The sequence below is a fragment of the Podarcis erhardii genome (genome assembly GCF_964252035.2).
Source record: "Podarcis erhardii genome assembly, chromosome: 4".
Taxonomy (NCBI): Eukaryota; Metazoa; Chordata; class Lepidosauria; order Squamata; family Lacertidae; genus Podarcis; species Podarcis erhardii.
In genome coordinates, this window is record NC_138508.1 from 2,834,398 (window position 1) to 2,850,751 (window position 16,354).

Genomic DNA, 16,354 nt, shown 5'->3' on the forward strand with positions numbered 1-16,354 from the left:
CCAAATGGCCGAAATATTGGGAAATTTTGGAACAAGAGGGAGATAAATTGAAATTGCAGAGCTTTGAAAAACTAAAAGACAAGGTGCGAGATTGGCTTCATTATTATCAAATAATGGAGGTATACAATTTGGACAAGAAAATTGGCTTCCAGGTGGAAAAAATCAAAATTGGAAACAGAACTGTTAGATCCCAAAACTAAGATTCTGTCAAGAATGTATAACTTGCTGTTGAAATGCAATACTCAGGATGAAATGGTGAAATCTGCTATGAAATGGGCACAAGATGTGAGACACAACATTATGCTGGCTGACTGGGAACAGTTATGGACCACAGGTATGAAGTTCACGGCATGCAATGCCTTAAGAGAGAATATTATGAAAATGATATACAGGTGGTACATGGCACCAGTCAAGCTCGCAAAAATATATCATTTGCCCGATAATAAATGTTGGATATGTAAAGAGACTGAAGGTACATTCTTTCACCTTTGGTGGACATGCCCAAGAATTAAGGTTTTCTGGGAGATGATTTATAATGAAATGAAAAAAGTATTTAAATATACCTTCCTGAAGAAACCAGAGGCCTTTCTCCTGGGCATGGTCGGCCAATTGGTGTTAAAGAAGGATAGAACTTTCTTTATGTATGCTACAGCAGCAGCAAGAATACTCATCGCAAAATATTGGAAGACACAAGATCTACCCACTCGGGAAGAATGGCAGATGAAGGTGATGGAGTACATGGAATTGGCGGAAATGACTGGCAGAATCCGAGACCTGGGAGAAGAGTCGGTAGAAGAAGATTGGAAGAAGTTTAAAGACTATCTACAGAAATATTGCAATATTAAGGAATGTTAGAAGGATGTTGGAATGAAGTTATGTGGTTTTAGCAGTAATGTTACAGTAAAGTTATAATAGATTAAGATAAACTACTAAGATAAAAGTAAAAATGGGAAGGATTTGCTGTAATAACCAATTGAACTAGAATACAAAAAAGGGAGGCGTGAGGAGGTCAGGGAAACAAGTAAATGAAAGACAAGACATGGAAAGGTGGATTTGTTTTTACTTTTCTGTATTTTTTCTCTTTTTTTCTTTTTTTCCCTCTTATTCTTGTAACTTTTTTGAAACTTTAATAAATATTATTTTTTAAAAAAAACCAAAAGCATCAATTCTTTGGCGATCAGCCTTCTTTATGGTCCAGCTCTCACTTCCATACATCACTACTGGGAAAACCATAGCTTGAACTATACGGACCTTTGTCGGCAAGGTGATGTCTCTGCTTTTTAAGGTGCTGTCTAGGTTTGTCATTGCTTTTCTCTCAAGAAGCAGGCGTCTTTTAATTTCGTGACTGCTGTCACCTGTCTGCAGTGAGATATAAAAAGTACATTAACTTTAAAATGAACAACTTACACTAGTGGCCAAAATTGTAGAAACCTTTTGGGAAAAGTGTATTTCTGAGGTTTGAAGACTCATAACACCACTTTTTGGGGGAATAATACCATAAAATTATATATCAATTGAAAGATTATTTAATGAATAATGTAATGCAATAACGTTTATGAAGGAGTATTTATTAGAACATCAGTCATAAAGAAGAAATGTGAAACACATAGAAAAAAGGAGATATGCAGAAATTCTCACCATGTCAACTAATACTTGGTTTTGTAACCTTTAGCTTTAATTACGGCCTTACAACGTCTTCCCATGGAGTGAACCAAGTTTTTTTTATTTCTGCAGGTGTAATAATGTGAAACCAAGATTGAATTATTGCCTCTATTAATTGCTGGGTTGCTTCTGACTAACAAGTTTCTTTAGTCTGCTCCATAGCCTTTCGCTTGGGTTAAGGTCTGGACTATTGCCAGGCCATTCCAGCAGTGGAATATGATTATCTTGATTCCCCCCCCCAAAAAAAAATTATTTATTTATTTTATAGCACAAATGAAAAACACAAACATAAAAGACAAACAATACAAATAAATTCTTGTAATATCCTTATTTTTCTAAACATTGTTAAGTGGGCTTCCCCAAGACCCACCTGTCTGATTTTCATTTTACTTCATCTTTAGCAGTTTACATATATCATAATTTCTAACCATCTCCCCCCCGACACACACTTACTTTAACCATAAAAAACTTCACATTTTATCACTTACAAAATACACTGTCTTCTAACTCTACCACTTATATCCACTTCCAAAGCTATTCTAAGATTTAAATATTAACATATTTTTTCAAATATTCCTTAAACTTATTCCAATCTTCTTCCACCGTCTCTTCTCTCTGGTCTTGGAGTCTCCCGGTCAGTTCGGCAAGTTCCATATAGTCCATCATCTTCATCTGCCATTCTTTGATAGTTGGTAAATCTTGTTTCTTCTAATTTTTCGCTAGCAATATTCTCGCAGCTGTTGTGGTATACAGAAAAAGTAAGATACTTTTTGGGGATTTCACCCCCCACTATACCAATTAAAAAGGCTTCAGGTTTTTTAATAAATGTGTTTTTCAACACTTTTTTCAATTCATTATAAATCCTTTGCCAGAAGTCTTTTACCTTGGGGCACATCCACCACATGTGGTAAAAGGTTCCTTCTTTTTCTTTACATTTCCAGCATTTAACTTCACAGGTGTTAAATGGAATATGATTATCTTGAAGCCACCTTTTGCACACAGCAGCAACATGACATGGAGCTGAATCCTGTGGAAATAAAAAATAAAAATAAATAAGTAAATATTTATATAAATATATCTAAATGCTTCAGTATCTGGGGAAAGTTTGGGCTCAAGTATTTCATTTATGCATTTTGGGGTATTTACATTCCCCCTGATGACACAAATTCTGCCCACATCTTTTGCTGCCATACAACCCCAGATCATAACACTAACTGGGTGTTTCACAGTAGGTGTAATACATGTACAGTGGTACCTCTGGTTAAGATGATGATGATGATGATAGTTTATTTATACCCAGCCCATCTGGCTGGGTTTCCCCAGCCACTCTGGTTTGCTTCCAACAAAAATATTAAAATACAATAATCCATCAAATATCAAAAGCTTCCCTAAAGAGGGCTGCCTTCAGATGTCTTCTAAAAGTCTGGTAGTTGTTTATTTCCTTGACATCTTGTGGAAGGGCATTCAACGGGGTGGGTTGCACTACCGAGAAGGCCCTCTGCCTGGTTCCCTGTAACTTGGCTTCTTGCCGTGAGGGAACTGCCATAAGGCCTTCATAGTTGGACCACAGTATCCAGGTTGAATGGTGGGGGTGGAGATGCTCATTCAGGGATACTGGGCCCAGTATGTTTAGGGCTTTAAAGGTCAGCACCAACAATTTGAATTGTGCCCGGAAATGTACTGGGAGCCAATGTAGGTCTTTCAAACCGGTGTTATGTTGTCAGGTATAGCACTTCCCTCACACAAGACACGGAACGCTGGCAGTTTTAGTAGTTGAGGTTTATTTAGAAAGACAGTGGTACCTCGGGTTAAGAACTTAATCCGTTCCGGAGGTCCATTTTTAACCCGAATCCATTTTTATCCTGAGACACGCTTTCGCTCACATCCCGGGGTAAAGTTCGCTACCAGAAGACCTACTTCCAGGTTAGCGGAGCTCGTTACCCGAAGCGTTCGTAAGGAGGACGGTACATAACCCAAGGTTCCACTGTAGGATATAAATCTTCTCTGATTCTTCTCCCCGCGTTTTCCATGCCATCACTACCAAGCAAGGAGATTTGGGTCTCATCACTCCAAATAACACTGTCCCATTGTTCCGCTGTCCAGTTACCATGGGTTGTAGCCCAGTTTAATCTTTTCAACCTTTGCTTCAGAGATAACCATGGCTTTTTCCTTAGAACTCTAGCATTTAGACCAGTCCTTGCACTCAACTTCACATTACATTGCGTCATCTCATCTTGTATACACCCAGATGATTTTCTTCTGTCACGTAGGCACAGTCACTTCATTCTTCGATCGTCACTTGCTGTTGTGCACCTTTTCCTGCCTTTACCAGTCTGATTTTGGAGTGACTGAGTCCCCTTATACCTCTTCAAAAATATAGGAATGCCAGCTTTGGTTATGTTTCCCAAAATCTTTCTTCTAATTTCTTCATGACTGTGGCCTTATTCACTTAATAGAAGTAGTAGTAGTAGTAGTAGTAGTAGTAGTAGAAGAAGAAGAAGAAGAAGAGTTTGGATTTGATATCCCACTTTATTACTACCCTTAGGAGACTCAAAGCTTTTAACATTCTCCTTTCCCTTTCCCCCCACAACAAACACTCTGTGAGGTGAGTGGGGCTGAGAGACTTCAGAGAAGTATGACTAGCCCAAGGTCACCCAGCAGCTGCATGTGGAGGAGCGGAGACACAAACCCAGTTCACCAGATTAGGAGTCTACCGCTCTTAACCACTGACTGACCGAACCCAAAGGGTGCTCATCAATGGTTCCTCTTCATCCTGGAGAAGATTGACTAGTGGGGTGCCACAGGGTTCTGTCTTGGGCCTGGTCTTATTCAACATCTTTATCAACGACTTGGATGATGGACTCAAGGGCATGCTGATCAAATTTGCAGATGACACCAAACTGGGAGGGGTGGCTAACACCCCAGAGGACAGGATCACACTTCAAAACGACCTTGACAGATTAGAGAACTGGGCCAAAACAAACAAGATGAATTTTAACAGGGAGAAATGTAAAGTATTGCACTTGGGCAAAAATAATGAGAGGCACAAATACAAGATGGGTGACACCTGGCTTGAGAGCAGTACATGTGAAAAGGATCTAGGAGTCTTGGTTGACCGCAAACTTGACATGAGCCAACAGTGTGACGCGGCAGCTAAAAAAGCCAATGCAATTCTGGGCTGCATCAATAGGAGTATAGCATCTAGATCAAGGGAAGTAATAGTGCCACTGTATTCTGCTCTGGTCAGACCTCACCTGGAGTACTGTGTCCAGTTCTGGGCACCACAGTTCAAGAAGGACACTGACAAACTGGAACGTGTCCAGAGGAGGGCAACCAAAATGGTCAAAGGCCTGGAAACGATGCCTTATGAGGAACGGCTAAGGGAGCTGGGCATGTTTAGCCTGGAGAAGAGGAGGTTAAGGAGTGATATGATAGCCATGTTCAAATATATAAAAGGATGTCACATAGAGGGGGGGGGGGGAGAAAGGTTGTTTTCTGCTGCTAAACTTTCCTCATCCCACACCAATCTCAGGGGCCCCAAACACAACTACTGGTTTCCATCCAAAGCCTCGCTCTTGTGTCCTCCTCCTCTGGATCACCCTGGGATCCCCTCCTCTCTCTCCACTCCGGAATTCCAGGAGGAGCTTCCTTGCCTCCTGCAAAGCCCTTTTCCCTGCAGGCTCTTCCTCTGGTTTCTGGCCAAGGGAGGGAGATGCTCAGAGTCCAGCCAAGAGCCTCACCCCCAAAAGGATATCTGGGCATGGGCGGAGCCGGGGGGGGGGGCAGCTGCCCCCTTAGAGGCATTCAAAATAATAAAAATCTGAGAGAGGGCTGAGCTGGAGGGACTCGGCTTGGCAAGGGTTAAAGGGAACCGAGCTGCCTTCCTAGAGAGGCCAGGATGAGGTTTCCGGCTTCCCAGGCAGCAAGGCTCTTCTCCTTTCGTCCGCCTTTTTGTCACCCCCGGGACCCCCCCCCCCCTCTTTCCCAGCATCAGGGTCTTTGCCAGGGAGGCTTCTCTTCTCAGAGCCCAATTCTGGGAGAGAGCGAGAGAGGGCTGAGCTGGAGGGGGGGGACTAGCCTTGCAAGGGTTAAAGGGAAGTGAGCTGCCTTCCTAGAGAGGACAGGAAGCAAGGGGGGGCAGGTCCTCCACAGCCATGGCCCCCCCCCCTCCCCAGTCCTTCCCTGCTTGGGTGTCTCTGCTGCAAGGGCTGCCTCGCTCTCCCCTCCTGGGATCTGGTGAGTCTCCTCTCTCTCTGGGATCTGGTGGGGGTCCCAGGGCTGCAGCAGGGGAGGGGGCCTGGGGGGGTTGATCTGCTCCTGCAGGGGGGGACCCCAAGTCAGGGAGGAGGAGAGGGTCCTGCCAGGGAGGGGCCAGGGCTGCCACGCTCTCCTTCCTGCAGATCAGAGGATCCCAAACTCATTTGGCCCTCCGCCCCCCCCTTTCTGAAAAGATCTCCCTTCTGTAAACAAAGGAATCCCTTAACTCTGTGTGACGTCGCTCAGCCTCATTGCGCAACAGAGGAAACATCTGCAAATGGTTTTCCAAAGCTGGACGAGGAGGTGGACTAGACACCCCCCCTCCCCCCAAAAAAAAACCACTGGGAGGAAGGAAAAAAAGGTGGGAAAGAGAGGCCAGGAATAAAGAGAAGGATCACAGACCAGTTTCCCAGTGTCTCCCAGGGCAGCTCCCCACGGAGGCCACTGCAGCAATCCCCTCGCACCCAGAGCAGGGCATCCCAGGACCACATCCTCTCTCTCCCAAAGGGATTGTTGCTGGCAAAGCAGCCGAGCCGGAAATGGGCGCAGCTTCTCACTGAGCCTCCAGGGACCTGGGCATCAGTGGCTGTGTGTGTGTGTGTTAAGCTATCTAATAGAATAATCATAATAAATTGCCAGCCTAACTTTCAAGGGAAGTGTCTTTGGCCCCGCCCACTTGGCCCTCAGGGCGTTGGCCAGATACATACCTGGCCCTCGGAGCAAAGAAAAAGAGTCCCCACCCCAGGAGTCTGTCTTGAGATTGGCAGAGAGTCCATGTGCAAGAAAAGGAGACAGAAGCAGGGGAGTGGGGGTGGGGGGAGAACAACTCCTGAGGACCCCCCGGGTGAGGACCCCCACTAGAGCCAAGCATCCATTTTTCACAAGATACAAATGACTCCCTTGTCAGTCAGTTCAGACTTCATGCATTGACTGGAAGGCAGGAGAAACCAGGCTGATTCATCTCCCAGAAATCCCTTCCATTGCCTCCATATTTTGCATTGCAATCTTCCTTCTAGGAGAGCTAGAGGCTGCTTTTTCCTTCTCCTCCTCCTCCCTCTTATTCTTCCCTCTTGCTTGCTAAGGGATCCTGTTTCTTCTCCTGACCTACAAATTCTGCAACAGAACAATGTATTTGCTTTGTAGGATTTGCTAGAGCTTCTCATTAAGATGGGCAGAACTTGGCAGAAGACCAAAGGGTTCCTTCCGATCTCTCAGAGGCTTCCTGAGAGCACAGATGGATGAGCAAGACCCAGCTGGCCCTGAAGAAGGAAGAGGCCATGCCAACCAAACTGGGAGCAGTGGGGGATTCTGGGAAAACTCTGTGCTGAAGATCCTGGGTGAGGAGGACACCCTCTGCTCAGAGGTGCAGAGCCAGCAGTTGAGTCAGTTCTGCTTCCAGGAGGCCAAAGGACCCCGAGAGGTTTGCAGCCGACTCTACCACCTTTGCCACCAGTGGCTGAAGCCAGAAAAGCACACGAAAGCTGAGATGCTGGACCTGGTGATCTTGGAGCAGTTCCTGGCTGTCCTTCCACCAGAGATGAAGAGCTGGGTGAGGGACTGTGGAGCAGAGACCAGTTCCCAGGCGGTGGCCCTGGCCGAAGGTTTCCTCCTGAGTCAGGCAGAGGAGAGGAAGCAGGTGAGAGAGACTTTCCTCTGGATACTCCCAAGGGGCTCCAAACAGGACAGAGAACATCCCATAATGGTCTGCTGATGGCCCATCCTTTTTCTGGGAAGACATCCATGGAATGAGATCTATCACCCTTTAAGTCTTTGTCATTCTCTTTCTAACATTTCTCACCATCCATTCTCTGTTTTGAATCCTTGTTGCTCTTTCAGGGAATGGATCATTTTGCAGAAATGGACCTTGATTCCTGTGAGACAGAGAGGCCTCCGTTGGACACCAGAGAGAGGCCACTGGGTAAGGAGGAAGGTGGTTTTTCTCTGTTTGGTCTATTCTGTTGCTTTCCCAACTAATTTGTGGGTTGTTTTCATCTTGGGGTTTTTTTTGGGGGGGGGGCACAGTTGGGACCAAGGGTCCAAAGGAAGTGAGATGCATTTCTGCACAAACAAACATATGAAATGGGCACAAACATCAAAATGCACTCAGCAGGTAAGGCTTTCTCAAAGGCCCATCTGTGGTTAGAGATGCCCTGTTTCAACTGTGAGAGATGCAGGCACTCCTGGCATCCTGCTAACCTTTTTTCTCTTGCAGGTGACAGAAGGATGCTGGCAAGACCTCCTGATCTGCCTTTTCATGGGGGCAGAAGGGAAGCAGCGGCTGTTGAACCAGATCAGGTCAGGGGAAGCTGCCTTGTGGGGACAGAGGCCGAGGGATGGAGCAATGTCATGGACTGGTTGGGCACCGAGGAATGGTGGGAGGAAGTGTTGGTACTAAAGGGTTAAGAGGTAACAAGTCGCTCTAATCACTGAGCAGCTGGAAGTCATTAAGCATCCAGGAATGTGAGTTAGTTTGTATAAAGAGTCAGTTCACCCATGTTTCTCTCTCTTCTTCCCCCTTTGACCTGACTCGCAGACTCAGTTTGGGGCCAAGGGCGTGTTTGCTGTTATGAGTTAAGTTTAGAGTAAAGTTTTATTTATGCCGGAGATAAAAGCATGTGTGCTTTATCGCCAGGGTTTTTTTTCTTTTGTGAATAAAGTTTTTCCCTGAGTTCCAAAGTGCTTGCTCCAGGATTCTTCATTGATAGGTACTGACTCTCTTGCCTTCTTCAGCCGCTGCACGAAATTCTCTGCTGAGATAAGACTTATGGCGTTGGAAACGCACTGGACGTTTACTTAACATTAAACTAATTAAAGTTTATTTATTTTTTTATTTCTTTAATAATATTTATTAGAAATTTCCAATTACAAAAAAAATAAAAAGAACAAAACATCCCAGTTTAAAATCTTATTTTCAATAGCATCTTTCCAGGACTTCCCCTCCCCTCCCCCTCTTGTATTCCAATTCTTACAAATGAATTCAGCAAATTCTTATCCCAGATTTTGAACTTATTATCATTAGCCCAGTTTTAAAAATATTTTCCCATCCCCTAAAATCGACCTGTTCCCTTCCGCGCGTTCCCTCCTTTAATATACAATACAGATTAAAATAATCAAATATAATTAATTAAAATAAAATTGTAAAAATATAATTAAGATAATCAAATATAATTTTACACCCTTTGGATTCCAAATTTCCCTCCCCCCTTTCCCGGTTGCGTTCCCAATGTTCATCAACGTCTGATGTCTTCCTGGAGCTCCCACATCTATCTAGGCCATAGTCCTTTACCAGTCATCTTTAATTTCGAATGTCCAATCTTGGAAGGAGTTTATCTCAAAAAGGCCCATTTCTTCCATCCAGATTTTTATATTTAGGAGTAAAAACTCCAATTTTATTTCTTAGACTTTTCAAATCTGGATGTCCCAAATGTTCCCACTTCCAACTTTATCCAATTCTTGTTGTTCTTGTTGTTCTTGTTAATCCCTCTCCTCCTTTTTTTTTTTTCCCCTGCTCTCCTGCACAAATGTTCTAATTCCAAAAGCTGCTAATTCCTCTGCAGAGGCTCTGTTATTCAGGAACAAAACATTATGCCAAGTCCCTTCCATTCTTCAATAGATAAATCTATTGTCTCCTTTAGTGTGTTGACCTCTGTAGACAAAATAGTGTTCCATTCCTGCAGTTTCCCAGGAGATAAAAAGTTCTATTCAAGTTCCAAGCCAACAATACTTGTAATATCCCTCAGCTCCTCTAGGTGGATTGCAATAACTCAGTTCCCTTCCAGATCACGCCCACCAGTCAAAATAACTTGTTGTTCCTTGTTTTAAGCAATTTGTATCCAATTTATAACAAATGTAACCGGCAAAGTCCTCGTAACAAAGTTCTCATTTTTGTTCTTCCGCTTTGACAGCTCTTTGACAGCTGTCAAAACCTCTCTTTCTCTTCTCCCGGCGCTCTCACAAATCGCTCCCAGGATTCCGGGGTGGTGGTGGTTACTTTTTAATTCAATTCCACTTTTCTCCTCCAGCTCAGTCTTATAATTTTCCGTCGCGAAGTTAGTAACCTTGTCAAAATAGGGTTGCGCTCGATCTTAGTTGTCAAATCCTTTACTTTAACTCCTCTACGACAGGGGGGGGGGCTGACTTCCTTTTTGCGCCTCCCCCGCTCGCTCCGAATTTTTTGAAAAATTTATCCCCCTTTTTAGTCCAGGTTCCAATTACTCACGGGTTACTCTTTTAAGTCCAAATTTTCAATAGAAGAAGTCAGCGCTCTCCATCGAATGGCATGCGGCTTCGCTCGGCAGGGGAAGCGGAGGACTCAAAGCACCCCCCCGTCACCCGTTCCGCAGCCTTTAAAAAGGCTCCTTCGCGGGTCGGGGGGGCGCAAAAGGTGCCAGCCGAGTCACCATGTCCATGGGTTTCAGCGCCCATGGTTTTTGAGGGTCCCCGCGTCGCCGGCGCGGTAGGGCCCAGCCCCTGCCGAGCAGGCTCCCTCCGGAGCTCGGAGGGAGTCCGCCATTCGGCGATGGCGCCAACCCGGAAGTCCTAAACTAATTAAAGTTTAATGGACAGGAAGCAGCCGCGGAACCAGGAAGGGAAGACTGCTCAGAGCCGAGTTGGAGGGAGGATGGGCGGTCAGAGGGAGAAGAGGGCGAAGCCTGGGAAGAGGAGGTGTCAGAAGCTGAAGGGGCAACAGGGCTTAGTGAGCTGGGAGACTCTGTGGCAGAATGCAGTGCAGAATCAGAGGCAGAAGAGGGGGGAGGCGAGTGGGAGAGGAAGGTCAAGAGGCAGAGGTGAGTCAGGAGAAGGAGGAGCCACCGGGGGCTCCCTCTCCTTCTGCCAGAAGCCACCCTCCCTGCTTGTCTCTCAGAGCCAGGAGACGTCTGACAATGGAGGAGCAAAGGCAGGGTGCACACTGGTGCACTGTTCAATCGCTTGCCAGAAACCCGAGAGAGGAGGGGACTTGGAAAGTTGTGGGGAGTCGGGGGCCTTCACTCTCAGCAACTGATTTCATTGAGGAAGAGGCTCAGAGAATGAGCTGCTGTTCTCTTGAGGCCCGAAACTCAGCCAAGTCTGTGAATATCATGTTCTTGCTGATAAAGAGTTAACTCCAGCTGTGAACTGTGGGATATCCTGCCCAGATAACACTGTGACACCAGCCTTCTCAATATCACCAGTAGGATTCATCTGTAGTTGCAGTTTTCATAGAATCCTAGAGTTGAAAGGGACCCCAAGGGTCATCAGGTCCCACCCCCTGCATTGCAGGAATCTCAGCTAGATCACCCAAGACAGATGGCCATCCAAACTAGGCTTCTTTTATTTCTAGATTGATCACTGAATAGGCTTCTAAGCAGTGCACAAATGAGAACAAATAGTGGCCATGAGCCTCTTGAGTTTGGCTCTAGGGCATTGGGAAGGAACCTCCCCAGAACAGCACACAAGGAGAGGAGAAAGTGGATCCTTCCATCGGGGAAACTGGAATGTTTGTGTAGGGTGGACTCCCTGGTCCTGAATGGCGTAACTGCCCCTAAAAGACCAGGTGCACAGCCTGGGAGTCCTTTTGGACTCACAGCTGTCCATGGAGGCACAGGTCAATGCTGTGTCCAGGGCAGCTGTCTGCCAGCTCCATCTGGTCCATAGGATGATACCCTTCCTCGCCAGAGTGGTGCATGCTCTAGTTATGCAATGCACTCTACGTGGGGCTACCTTTGAAGGTGACCTGGAAACTACAACTAATCCAGAATGTGGCAGCTGGACTAGTGGTGACTAGAAGAGGCCACCAAGACCATATAACACCGGTTGTGAAAAACCTGCCTTGGCTCCTTGTCCGTTTGGTGCTGACCTTGAAAGCCCTAAATGGCCTTGGCCCAGTAGACCTGAAGGAGCGTCTCCACCCCCATCATTCTGCCCAGACATGGAGATCCAGCTCCGAGGGCCTTCTGGCGGTTCCCTCACTGCCCAAAGCCAAGTTACTGGGAACTAGGAAGAGGGCCTTGTCGGTAGTGGCACCCGCCCTGTGAAACCCCCTCCCATAAGATGTCAAGGAAATAAACAACTGACTTTTAGAAAACATCTGAAGGCAGTCCTGTTTAGGGAAGTTTTTATTATTTGATGTTTTATTCTGCTTTTATTGCTTTGTTGAAAGCCACCAGAGTGGCTGGGGAAACCCAGCCAGTTGGTTGGGGTATAAATAAATCATCATCATCATCATCATCATCATCATCATCATCAAAATGTGCAGCAAAGCTATCCTATTGAAACAACACAGCAATTAATAGGCAGTTTTCTGTAGCAGATCATATTTCTGCTGTCTCAGAGGACGACATTTCCCTTTTTCTTTTAGGGTCCAGTGTCCTTTGAAGATGTTGCTGTTCATTTCACGGATGAGGAGTGGGCGTTGCTGGATCCTGACCAGAGAGCTCTGCATAAGGACGTCATGGAGGAGAATCGTGGGATCGTGGCCTCTCTTGGTAAGCCTCCCTGTGGGATCGTCATATCTGCCTGGAAATTCAAAAAATGCCTCTATGTGACAAACCTCACATATTTTCACATAGCTCAACAGCGCCACCTACTGTTGGAAAAACGCCCAGGAAGGCCACCACCTTCCCAAGACACTGGGGTGTCTCTCCGGTGGTCTCTCTCTGGCTGTAAATCTTCCTCAGTCCAGAGAGACCAGTGATAAGCGACCCCTCCCTCCTGAGAGGAGTACGCTCGTTTTCTGGCATCTCATTGCAGAAGAAAAGGACAATCAGTAGCTATAAACTACTTTATTTACAGTCCATATATACAGAGAACCCACCAGCATGTCCGCTCTCTCTCTCTCTCAGCAGCAGTACAGAACAACATCTCACACAGAAGTGAAAGTGACTTCTGTCGCAGTACTCAACAGTACCGAGACTCCCTGTCTCACGCTCTCAGACACTCACATGATATAAACAACCATAGTGCTACTTGCTGACCAGCTGGTGAGATAAAGATCCTAACACCTACAACACCTGGGAACCTAACACCCCCACAATAAACAGTAAATTACAGTTCTTTTCTGAGAACCATCTTCTTCCTGTTCTGCCTCTCTATACCACGGTTGGGCTGGTCTGAACTGAACTGCCCAGGCCATTTTAAATGTCAGCTTCAGAGTTGTTAGGAAAGATAAGTAGCTTCTGTCAGGTTTTCTCTTTTTGATTTTGCTGCTGTCAGTCTTGGGTTGACCAAGGAGATGCCTGACATTGGAGATGGAGGGGATGCCATGACTGGGCCAAACAAAATCCGTCCCAGAGAAGAGCCAGGATGATTGACTCTCAGGTAATACTAGCAGTCATAATAATAATAATAATTAATAATTTTTATTTATACCCTGCCCATCTGGCTGGGTTGCCCCAGCCACTCTGGGTGGCTTCCAACACATATATAAACATGAAACATTAATAATAACAATCTGATCCCATATAAAAAGTACATTAACTTTAAAATGAACAACTTACACTAGTGGCCAAAGTGGAAGCCTTTTGGGAAAAGTGTATATCTGAGGTTTGATGGCTCATAACACCACTTTTTGGGGGAATAATGCCATAAAATTCTATATCAATGGAAAAATTATTTAATGAAGAATGTAATGCAATAATAATAATTATCATAGAATCATAGAATCATAGAGTTGGAAGAGACCACAAGGGCCATCGAGTCCAATCCCCTGCCAAGCAGGAAACACCATCAGAGCACTCCTGACATATGGTTGTAAAGCCTCTGCTTAAAGACCTCCAAAGAAGGAGACTCCACCACACTCCTTGGCAGCAAATTCCACTGTTATTTATATTCCGCCCTCCCCAGCAGAAGCTGGGCTCAGAGTGGCTAACAACAGTAAAATGATATAACATTCTAAAATCAGTTCATTCTAAAATGAAATCAAATCAGAGTAATGGCAACCATTGGCTAGAGTTCTGTGGGGATTGCCAAAGGAGGGGGTCAAGCTGTGCCCTGGCCAAAGGCCTGGTGGAACAGCTCCATCTTGCAGACCCTGTGGAAAGATGTCAAGTCCTACAGGGCCCTAGTCTCTTGTGACAGAGCATTCCACCAGATTGGAGCCACAGCCGAAAAAGCCCTGGCTCTGGTTGAGGCCAGCCTAACCTCTCTGTGGCCCAGGACCTCCAAAATGTTTTTTTTTAAAGACCGTAAGGTCCTCCGTGGGACATACCAGGAGAGGCAGTCCTGTAGGTACGAGGGTCCTAGGCCATATAGGGCTTTAAAGGTCAAAACCAGCACCTTAAACCTGATCCTGTACTCCACTGGGAGTCAGTGCAGCTGTTATAGGACTGGGTGAATGTGATCCCGCAGTGAGGACCCCGTAAGGAGTCTCGCCGCGGCATTCTGCACCTGCTGGAGTTTCTGGGTCAGCCTCAAGGGCAGCCCCATGTAGAGTGAGTTACAATAATCCAGTCTGGAGGTGACTGTCACGTGGATCACAGTGGCTAGGTCAGGGCGAGAAAGGTAAGGAGATGAAAAAATGCCGCCTTTGTTATAGCTGCAATCTGCGCCTCCATGGAAAGGGAGGTGTCGAGGATTACACCCAAACTCTTAACGGACGGTGCTGGCACTAATTGCGCCCCCGGCAAGAGATGGGAGTCCCCCTCCCCAATCCCATATTGTCTCAACCCAGCCAAAGGACCTGTGTCTTCGAAGGATTTAGCTTCAACCGGCTCCCACGTAACCATCCAGCCACAGCTTCCAGACATCTGATCAGTGTGCCTGGGGCCAAGTCAGGATGGCCATCCATCAGTAGATAGAGCTGGGTGTCATCAGCATATTGATGGCAGCCCAACCCAAAACTCTGGACAAGCTGGGCGAGGGGGGGGTGCATAAAGATGTTGAAAAGCATCGGGGAGAGTATCGCACCATGTGGCACTCCACACACTAAGGAGTGGTGCGACGACAGTTCCCCCCCAAGCACCACCCTCTGTCCCCGACCAGAGAGAAACGTGCGCAGCCATTGAAGGACTGTGCCCTGGATCCTCATGTCGGCAAGGCGGTGGTCCAGGAGTTTGTGATCGACCATGTCGAAAGCTGCTGACAGATCTAGAAGAATCAGCAGCCCTGACCTGCCTCGATCCAGCTGTCTACAAAGATCATCTGTTAGGGCAACCAGAGCCGTCTCGGTCCCATGACCAGCGCGGAAGCTGGACTGGAATGGATCCAGAGCCGATGTTTCATCCAGAAACCTGCCAAGCTCTTCAGCAACCGCTCTCTCAATCTAATCTCTCTCACGATCTAATCAGCCAGGACGGGCACGGGTCAAGAGGACAGGTGGTGGGCTTTCCAGCTCGGAGGAGTCTGTCCACATCAGCTGGGGATATCAGGTCAAAGTGGTCCAATACTGGACCCGAGGACAGTCAAGGGGCCTCCAGTTTCGTTACTGTATCCAAATCGGCAAGGAGGTCACGGTGGAGCAACAGGACCTTCTACTCAAAAAAGCTCGCAAATGCCTCACCACTGTGTGTCAAATTGTTATTTAAATTTGGCTGTCCCTCCAGGGACATTAAGGACCTAATTATACTAAATAATTTCGCCGGGTGAGAGCTAGCGGATGCAATGGAAGCCAAGAAGTAAGACTTCTTAGCGGCCTTCACTGCCATTTCTTTGGTTTTCATAAAAACCCTATAAGATGTTATTGAGGCTCCGTCACGGTCACCCTGCCATACTTGCTCTAGCCGTCTGAGGTCCTGCTTCATTTTCCGGAGCTCCTCAATAAACCAGGGAGCCCAGTTTCTGCGGGGTCGCAGAGGGTGCTTAGGTGCGATCTCATCGATGGCTGCCAGGAGCTGGATATTCTAGCCCTCAACTAGCTCACTCAATGAGTCGCCAGGGGGAGCAAGGTCCCGCAAGGCTTGACGGAATCTATCAGGGTCCATTAGCCTCTGCGGGCGAGCCCAAATCGGCTTGCCACCTAAGAAGGGTGGGGTGGAAAGTCAATCCTGGCTTTCAGAGCGTAGTGATCAGACCATGACACCTTCATTGAAGGAGACATGATCACATCTATACTTGTGTCTAAGATCAAATCCAGCGTGTGGCCTGCTTGATGTGTGGGGCCCGAAACAAACTGGGAGAGCCCTAGTGTCGCCATGGAAGACACCAGGTCCAGAGCCTGTGAGGAAGGAGTGGCATCAGCATGGATGTTGAAGTCCCCCAATACCAATAGGTTAGGGAACTCCAAGGCCCAGCCAGCCACTGCCTCCAGTAGGCCTGACAGAGTGGCTGCTGGTGCGCTAGGTGGCCGGTACACCAGCCAGACAGCCAAGCTCACCTCAGAGCCCCACACTAGGCCAACCCATTCAATGTCGGGGATCGATGGCAATGGCAGAGCCCTGAAAGAACAATCTTCCCGGATTAACGTTTATGAAGGAGTATTTATTAGAACAAAACAAATTCCTTCCAGTAGCACCTTAAAGAC

General features: G+C 46.6%; 1 protein-coding gene across 7 annotated transcripts in view; it reads left to right on the forward strand.

Moving 5' to 3' along the window:
* Positions 1–16,354, forward strand: part of LOC309340953 (uncharacterized protein) — a 233,778-nt gene that overhangs the window by 213,862 nt on the left and 3,562 nt on the right. The window contains exons 4-5 of one of the 7 annotated variants that reach the window (XM_081860251.1): positions 8,132–8,214; positions 12,257–12,383. The exons of the other annotated variants lie outside the window; for them this stretch is intronic. Of the exons in view, the coding sequence (XP_081716377.1) occupies positions 8,132–8,214; positions 12,257–12,383 (210 nt within the window). The remainder of the gene's footprint in view (positions 1–8,131; positions 8,215–12,256; positions 12,384–16,354) is intronic. 7 annotated transcript variants of the gene reach the window in all.